This window comes from Ascidia mentula, chromosome 7 (assembly GCF_947561715.1).
Source record: "Ascidia mentula chromosome 7, kaAscMent1.1, whole genome shotgun sequence".
In the NCBI taxonomy this organism is placed as follows: Eukaryota; Metazoa; Chordata; class Ascidiacea; order Phlebobranchia; family Ascidiidae; genus Ascidia; species Ascidia mentula.
The window spans coordinates 17,847,067-17,856,190 of record NC_138572.1 but is presented as its reverse complement, the minus strand read 5'-3'; the positions used below and the strand labels follow the sequence as shown (position 1 = coordinate 17,856,190).

Genomic DNA, 9,124 nt, shown 5'->3' with positions numbered 1-9,124 from the left:
GGCAGTACAAAACGAGCAGTAGAAACCAAATTTGCGTATGTGTTTTAGTTTTTTGTTCGCGAGCGAAAACGCATGTTTGACACTATGGTGGCCACAGTTGGGCGGTATTAAGTAATTTTGAGAGTTGTCCGCCTGTGATTTGAACATTTTTGTGTAAAGCGACTTGAAATTTTTTACACAAATACTAGATGCCAGAACAAAACGAGCAGTTAAAACCAAATTGTCGTATGTGTTTTAGTTTTTTATTCACGAACGTAATCGCATGTTTGACACTATGGTGGCTATTGTTGGGCGGAATTAAATAATTTTGAGAGTTGCCCGCCTGTGATTTGAACATTTTTATATAACGCGACTTGAAATTTTGCACACAAATACTAGATGCCAGTACAAAACGAGCAGTAGAAACCAAATTTGCGTATGTGTTTTAGTTTTTTGTTCGCGAACGAAAACGCATGTTTGACACTATGGTGGCCACAGTTGGGCGGTATTAAGTAATTTTGAGAGTTGTCCGCCTGTGATTTGAACACTTTTGTGTAAAGCGACTTGAAGTTTTTTACACAAATACTAGATGCCAGAACATAACGAGCAGTGAAAACCAAATTGTCGTATGTGTTTTAGTTTTTTATTCACGAACGTAAACGCATGTTTGACACTATGGTGGCTATTGTTGGGCGGAATTAAATAATTTTGAGAGTTGTCCGCCTGTGATTTGAACATTTCATATCAAGCGACTTGAAATTTTGCACACAAATACTAGATGCCGGTACAAAACGAGCAGTAGAAACCAAATTTGCGTATGTGTTTTAGTTTTTTGTTCGCGAACGAAAACGCATGTTTGACACTATTGTAACGAATTTTATTTCCTTCACCTCACCTTTCACTTTTGTTAAGATTGTATGTATTTCATTGTTTTCACCTTTCTTGCTGGCACCTTGTAATTTCACAGTTTTCTTTCGTTGTTACCACCTTATTTATTATATTGTTTTACGCACGTATATTGCTTTAAGTCTCGCATTTCACCTATTTTCACCACACTATTTTGTTACCTCCGTCTCCCCTCTTCTTCCTATTATTTCACGCTCCGTTTATTTTTGTATGCCCCGGATGTGCCGCGTGTCGGCAAGGCGCATCCTGATTGGTTGGCGATTGCATGTAACGAACGATTTCCCTAAAACGGGAGAGTCTTCTTCTGGGCGTTGCGTTGTGAACATCTCAGTGTTGTGTGAATTGTCGGGTTCTTTGCCAGAATGTCTTGTACTGTTTTTATTCGTTTTTTGGTTGAACACGACGTCCAATAAGTTAAATCAGCCTGGGTTACTTTGGCTTTGTGGTGAGCCGTTATTGCAGGGTTCTGGGCAGTATCAGAATTAGGGAGGCAGTTTTGTGCAAAGTACCGAATTAGGTAGAAGGGTTAATTGGGGGATAACATCGCCACCCAAAAACATCTAACCGCTTAATTGCAAAGCTGCCGAAATAATTCCGTAACAACTTGGCGAGCACGCCAGGACCCTGTCACCACACCCGGCTGGTTTTACTGGGAAGACTCCCACGTGTATTTTGGTTTTATGATATTTTAAAGGTTGTTTTTTCTTAACAATGGCTTTTAATGTTTTAATGCAACCTCCGCCTTTACGGCCGGGAGCTGACCTAGGACAGTATTTTAATGTATTTGAGTCATATTGTATGAGCGTCGAGGCCTCAGAAGAAATGAAACGACACCTGTTCCTGGCAAGCATTGACAACGACTTGAAATGGACAATACAAGAAAAAGACGCAAACTTGTTCGAGGTTTCCTACAAGGACCTCAAAGAACGCGCATTGCGCCAAAGGGCTACTGGTCAACACGCAGAGCGCCAACGCGCAGAGCTGATAAGGCGCGTGCAATTACCTGGCGAATCCGCACGTGAATTCGTTTACGCCCTACAGGCACTGGGCGATGGTGCCTACAGCAACTCCGCTGAAGCTGCCCTTAAAAATGAGGTTCTGTACATTACCTTATTGCAAGGCTTGCAAGACCGGCGCCTCGCGGACACTATCCCGATCACCATCAAGTATGAGCGATCATTCAGAGCCGCAGCTCAAGTCGTTGTCAATACGCAAACACCGAGCTTTGTCCAAGTCGCTGCGGTAAACACCAAAGCATCAGAGATGGAATTAGTACTAAAAAAGTTAGAAGACATGGAGAAACGTTCCAAGGAAAAGAACACACAACTCGAGGACGCCTTAGCGACGTTACAAGTTCAAGTGGATGACATAAAGCGCGAACGACCACAGTACAACAACGTGCGAGCACGGACTTGCTATGGTTGCGGTGGACTGGGCCATATGCGGCGCGACTGCCCGCATACGGATATACACACAAAGGATGTCGACACGAGACGTCAAAACATACCATGTACACCTTCGTTTTCCAGGTCGATTCGTCGCGCATCGGAGATAAAATGTCACTTCGACCAAAAACGTATAGCTCGAGATACATCCGAATATTTGGTGCCAAAGTCGGTGCAAAAACTCGCTACACCCCGCCGCATGCCCCACCACAACAAGGCGAAAGTGGAAGAGATTTTGGCAGAAATGGACAAACAAGGACTGATTCGGCCGTCTAAATCGCCGTGGAGCAGTCCGATCGTGTTGGTTCGGAAGAAATCCGACTCCCTGGAGGATGATCCAGAATGTCCATACAAAAGAGCGGATGAAGGCCGAGGGATTGAACAGGTTAACGCCGTGGACTTCAAAGCAACCATCGGATATGAACCGGACGAGCTGCTAGAGCGGCAGAGTAACGACCCAGAGCTAGCTGCTAAAGACGAACGACGATGGGACGAGGCGTTGCCAGGAGTAGTCGCAGCTTACAACGCAAGCGCCCATGAAGCAACAGGGGAAGCTCCGCACACCTCTTTTGACCGGCCGACCGTTGCGCCTTCCGGCAGATTTATTGGGATCCCTCCGAGAAGATTCAAGACGATCTTACGGAGTGGAGATCGACCAGTTACGCGACGGCCTAGAGCTGGCCGAAGAAATTGTCAGGGGAAGTCTTATGACACAGCGCAAGCGTATGGAAGACCGCTACAACTTGCGACAACGGGAAAAGCCATACTCGATGGGAGACTATGTGCTGTTAACTAACCCGGTCATTCCCGTAGGTCGGTGCAAGAAATTGCAGTATCCCTACAAAGGTCCGTACCGAGTGGTCGAAGTACGCGGGCCTGTGAACTATGTCATTGAAGATGGGACTGGTAAACAACAGACTGTCCATTTCAATCGGCTGAAACCGACCACAGATACATTCCCAATGCCCGCTGAGCAAACGGCAGAACCTCCGCAGGCCGAAGATCAACAACCTACGTTGGTGTATGTATTTAGGTCAAATACAACCAATGGAGAGTGGACAATGGAGAGGTATCGAATTCACCGGATAATTCGGGCGGATGCAGAAGGTCTACACGGACCCGACGCCGGCCAGTTCGATTCTCGTCGGAGACGCACGTGTAGACCAATGTCCAACAGGAGTAGGACAATTCTTGGGTTGGGGGGAGTGTAACGAATTTTATTTCCTTCACGTCACCTTTCACTTTTGTTAAGATTGTATGTATTTCATTGTTTTCACCTTTCTTGCTGGCACCTTGTAATTTCACAGTTTTCTTTCGTTGTTACCACCTTATTTATTATATTGTTTTACGCACGTATATTGCTTTAAGTCTCGCATTTCACCTATTTTCACCACACTATTTTGTTACCTCCGTCTCCCCTCTTCTTCCTATTATTTCACGCTCCGTTTATTTTTGTATGCCCCGGATGTGCCGCGTGTCGGCAAGGCGCATCCTGATTGGTTGGCGATTGCATTAACGAACGATTTCCCTAAAACGGGAGAGTCTTCTTCTGGGCGTTGCGTTGTGAACATCTCAGTGTTGTGTGAATTGTCGGGTTCTTTGCCAGAATGTCTTGTATTGTTTTTAGTCGCTTTTAGTTTAACACGACGTCCAATAAGTTAAATCAGCCTGGGTTACTTTGGCTTTGTGGTGAGCCGTTATTGCAGGGTTCTGGACAGTATCAGAATTAGGGAGGCAGTTTTGTGCAAAGTACCGAATTAGGTAGAAGGGTTAATTGGGGGATAACATCGCCACCCAAAAACATCTAACCGCTTAATTGCAAAGCTGCCGAAATAATTCCGTAACACTATGGTGGCCACAGTTGGGCGGTATTAAGTAATTTTGAGAGTTGTCCGCCTGTGATTTGAACACTTTTGTGTAAAGCGACTTGAAATTTTGTACACAAATACTAGATGCCAGAACAAAATGTGCAGTGAAAACCAAGTATGTCGCTGTTTTTCCTTCTATTTACGATAAGCTTCTTCATCTTATAAAGAGGCTCAAATTATTTTTTGCGCAACATTTTTACTATATCTGTTCGCAGCGATGACTCTTTAAAGGAGAGATGTTCCGGATTGTGATTGAAACCTAATGCGCCCTCAAACACGATGACGTACACCCCACAGTTGCCAGAAAATTGCTTTTGCACATTTGGGAATTCCAGATTTATGTATTTGTCATTTGTTAAATTTATCAACTTAGAAATGGCGAATTTTTCTTTCGATTTATGCTTTGTCGACTGACTGTCATATATCTGAACTGTATGGTTATTTAATGCGAAAATATTTGAAACTGTTACCCAATGGCTAATATTACTAATTATTTGGATAAACTTCTTTTGTGGGGTGTACGTCGGTACCCTATCGATTTCACGTGAGTACGCCAACGTGCTCTGCATGCCGTCGAACCCTTGGAACTGATTAAGTAATACGTAATGGGCCGCATCTATATGTTTGTCACTAAGCCAAACATTGCCTACCTAAACCTGCGCGTAATCTGAAGTATTCATACAATTCGCCGCTTCCATTTTGCGCGCGCAGCACCGCCGTGCCAAACTATTTGGATCCAGCTCGATTCTACACGCGTGACTTCCTGTTTTTTTTTTTCTGATGGTTTGCTGGGAGCCCGCAAAGATTTGTTGGGAGTTTGAAAGTATTTTCCTATACTTTTGTCCGTCCCAACAACCTTTGCCCTCTTTCCCCATCTCTCCTCGACCTCAGCTTCCTGTCTAACGCGTTTGCGCTTGGGTTTTCGACGGTACCCACTGCCCATAAACTCAACTATAAGCGCTTTATGTTTATCGTCGTACATTTTCGCAAACTCGTGCAGGCCGTTAAGCTTTCTGTCGTTGAACCGAGTCCGCTTTAATTCCTGTTGACTCTTTTCCGTGATTCCCTGAGTGCGATTATCGGCGAGCAACGTTTGTCCAACTCCGCGTTGTTGGACTTTTTGTACGTATTTAGAATACGCGCGGTACGGTTCACTACTTCCGTGACGACCTAGATCCCCCAACAGTAAAGCGCTCCACAGAGGTATTTTCGGAAAATTTGGTTATATATTCGGGACAAAAAAAAATCATTTTTGATTGTAAATGTATGGGTGACATTTAAATTAGCCCGGTTAATCACTTGTCCAAAAAAAAGTTTTGAAAATTGCGAAATAGATGCGATGTTATAGCGGTTTGTCACATACGTTGCGACAGCCAACGGCGCTTCTCCTTTGTTGGGGTTTCTAACAACTATTTCGTAAACGCAAAAATGCGCATCGTTACCTCGGTTTTAAATCACGCTGCCGGTTGCGTCTATGTACATTATATCACGTTTAGTGCGTTCGTGGAAAATCTCTAACGTCTCTTGCGACCACAGCATGATACTGGGAGTCGAAGCGACATACTGCAACGTTCTGCCCAACTTTCGTTTTACCGCAACGCCTTCGACCTTTTGTTCATCGTGCATAATCGCAAGCGCTTTGGATCGTGAATTCCCTCGTGTGAACTTCATCGGTGGTGACGCGGTCTTCTTGGCGTTAGGACTCTTCTTCCTCTTCCTCTTCGTACACTTCTTCAACGTGGAGGTGGTCTCCTCGGTGTCCTCAGGTGTTGAATTGGTGATCTCGGTGTCCTCAGATGTTGGGCTGAGCTGGAACTCCTCGCTACTCGAGTCTTGTTACAACCATCCATCCGGACTCCGATGCTTCCGTCACTTTCCGTTGTGGTCTGGTGTGCAGTTTGGTGGACGACCGCAGGTCTTGTTGGTTGGAATCCAGTACAACCCCCCCTCCCCATATTTGAGCGGGACCCTGGAGTCAATCGTACTATGGAACCGATCGCTGTACTGGGGCTTACCGTACATATGACGGTCAACCTAGCAAATACATACAGCGAGTTATATATATAATAGATTAATGTTTTACCTGATGTGCCCTTTCCTGAACAACATCAAGAAATGTTGGTCTTGTTTTCACCAGTTCCATTTGTTCAATGAATTTCTAGTTAAAAATATTGTTGTTAATTTAATAATTTTGTTGGTAAAAACATTCGTACTCACCGACAGTGGACTCGGGTTCATCTTTGTTCCCGCATTTTAATTCGGGAAAATCCTGGATAGCCAACGAACTCATAGTAATGTATAGTATTTCTTAATACCTTGGCGAATGGGTATAGAGTCTGTACCAATCGGACAAGAGCTTTCTTGCGGCCAACAATTCCTTTAATGCCACCATTCATAGGGTTGTCACCTTTCATTGCGAGAACATCATTGGTGCCAAACCCAATGACCACAACTTCGACGTCCTCAACGATGGTAGCGGAAGAAAGTTCCTGCAATACATGCCAGGTGGTACCACCAGGCATGCTTAAAGCTGCAAAATCAAAAGAACCTCTCATGGTTTTACCTTTCTGTCGAAATGCACAGCAACAGTTTCTGGCTGCTTTTGACGGGAACCCGCCACATCGTTTGCTTCCCAGATATCCCAAGGCCGTACTTCTCCACTCTTGATGGCTGCAAAAAAAGTGAAAGAAGTTAAATTTATACACATTAACAATAAACAATGCTCGAAAAAGAGTTCTTACCTTTGGCTGGGTACAAACATTTAACCAGTTTCGAATATTCGACTTCTCCATAGCTTATTTCGTAACAATGTATGTCGTAGCTTGAGCCTCGTAGCCCCCGATCTCTCTGCCCGCCGCGCGGCCTTGAGCCTCGCTGATTCCGATCACTCGTCTCGCCGACTTATCAGATACCCCCCCGCCTAATAGGGTCCAGCGTAAAAATAATGTTGCGAAAACAACTGATAAGTAACATTCCTTTGTGGTAAACAACTCGAAAACGTGAAATCCCATTAAAATAATAATACTTTCGGTAATAAATATAATGAATTAGTTGTAAATAATGTCCGGGATATTGTTACCTTTCGCGGAGAGCGCAGAACGTTGAAAAATGTGGGGGTTATGGTTAATATTCTTCAAATTTGAGAGGGTACGCGTTTTTTCTCGCGAAAAAGTTTAATATTTTTAGATAGAACAGAAACCAAACAATATCTACCCTTAAGGATTTCAGCGGAAATCGATGTTTACTTATGGTTATGACATAGCAAACATATTATATTCATATTCGAATATTATTGCATTTTACTTTCGTTGGAAAGTTCAGCCTGTGATCAATCTTTGTGTGAAAAAAGTAAGTCGCTACCTTGTAAGGCGGCTGAGTCACGCGCGTTCAAACTTTTTTCAACTGGCGATTTTTTTTTGTCAACCAACATCTGGTAAATCTTTCAATGTTGCTAAGTGGGAGTTTTGGTGAAGTGCGAAACCCTCTTGTCGGGGGTTCTTCGTTTGTTCCAGCGCAGTGTACGTGGTTACAGTATGTCTAATTGTCGTGGCAAAATCCAAGCTTAAACCGTAGGGAAATAAACATGAATTCTAACCCCAAGTTCCCACAAGGGCCAAAATGCATGCATATCTTTGTTAATTACATTCTGTTCTTTTGTTGGGTTATGGGTAATATACACACAAAACGTCGATGACTGGACGTTAATATGGCTATGTTTTCCCGTTCGATGTCTGCGAATAAATAAAAATTCCAAGACAACGTGTCAATAATTTATCGACACGCGAGAAGCGCAGAGCAAGAAGCTGTCAATCAACTTGCAACCATGGTTGCGACGTCAAGATTATGGAAATATTTAAATGCTGAGCAGGAAGTCATTGTCACGCTGTTGAAGAGGAACACTGAGCGTCAAAATAAAAATCTGCGGGAAGCAAGGTAAGATCTTCCCCAATGTTGAAATTATAAACTGCCCATATTCTTTAACTTTGTACGATGTATCTTTCGAAACGGAAGAAGTCAACACAGTTATTTTACAACATTCACTTTTAAACCGAGCCACAACAAAACAATTTGCCTATCCTGTGAATATTCTTTATTAACTTTTATAATATTATCTGCTATTTTGACTTTTAAATCGAAATTATCGCAGGGTGGTGAAAGGATTTTATTTCGTCAAAACCGAGGAAATTTGATGGTGAGTTGACCATAGAAATCCCCACGCATAATTATCAAAGTTGGAAAAAAACACATATGTTTTGAGTTATTGCTTGTTGCGTCTTAGATTATTAAATATTATAACACCGGAGCATATTAGTGAGGTTTGTAGCGGTTGGGATGTTATAGTGAATAAACATATTCATTTTGCACATCCACGTTTTGTTTTCCCAGGGACGGGAGGAATTCTATAGATGTCAAATAGTTTGCATTGGCTCGTGTTCAGCCTGCGTTGATTTAAACAGATGTCCGTTGACTGTAAAAGAGATTTATTCAATCAAATATACACAATATCTTGTACGATTACAACCTAACTGATCAATGAGAGCTGCTGTAAACATGTGTAATAATACAGAATTCAATCACACAAAGACCAAAATGACTGCATACCTTCTATCAGTCAACCCTGTTCAATGGGTGGGTAAATGGGCAAAGCTGAACACACCACGCTGCCGGGCCAAATGCACATAGGCTAAGTTAAATCGTCTTTCCGAGCAGTACTTTTGCATCGTTCGCTAAAAGTAAGAACTTCCTGTTATACCACCTTTTAGTTTGACATTCCACCTCAAGAATATAAGTTTGAATTTCATTAGAAAGCAGAAGAGCTGCAGTTTTTTCCGTAAGGACTTGGCGTGTACGAGCCAGTTAATTATGATAAGTTTTTTTCTTATTACTAATCTTCACGAAGTGTTTGTAGGAACACAAATGTTTGAG

At 43.0% G+C, this 9,124-nt stretch overlaps 1 protein-coding gene across 1 annotated transcript; it reads left to right on the top strand.

Moving 5' to 3' along the window:
- The first annotated feature begins 1,596 nt into the window (after window positions 1-1,596).
- On the top strand, window positions 1,597-3,126 carry LOC145909728 (uncharacterized). The gene has a single exon (XM_082997081.1). The coding sequence runs from the start codon at window positions 1,597-1,599 to the stop codon at window positions 3,124-3,126; it is 1,530 nt and encodes a 509-aa protein (XP_082853207.1).
- The last annotated feature ends 5,998 nt before the right edge of the window (window positions 3,127-9,124 follow it).

Excerpts from the sequence above, each read along its gene's own strand:
- LOC145909728 (XM_082997081.1), top strand. The coding sequence starts at position 1,597 with ATGGCTTTTAATGTTTTAATGCAACCTCCGCCTTTACGGCCGGGAGCT.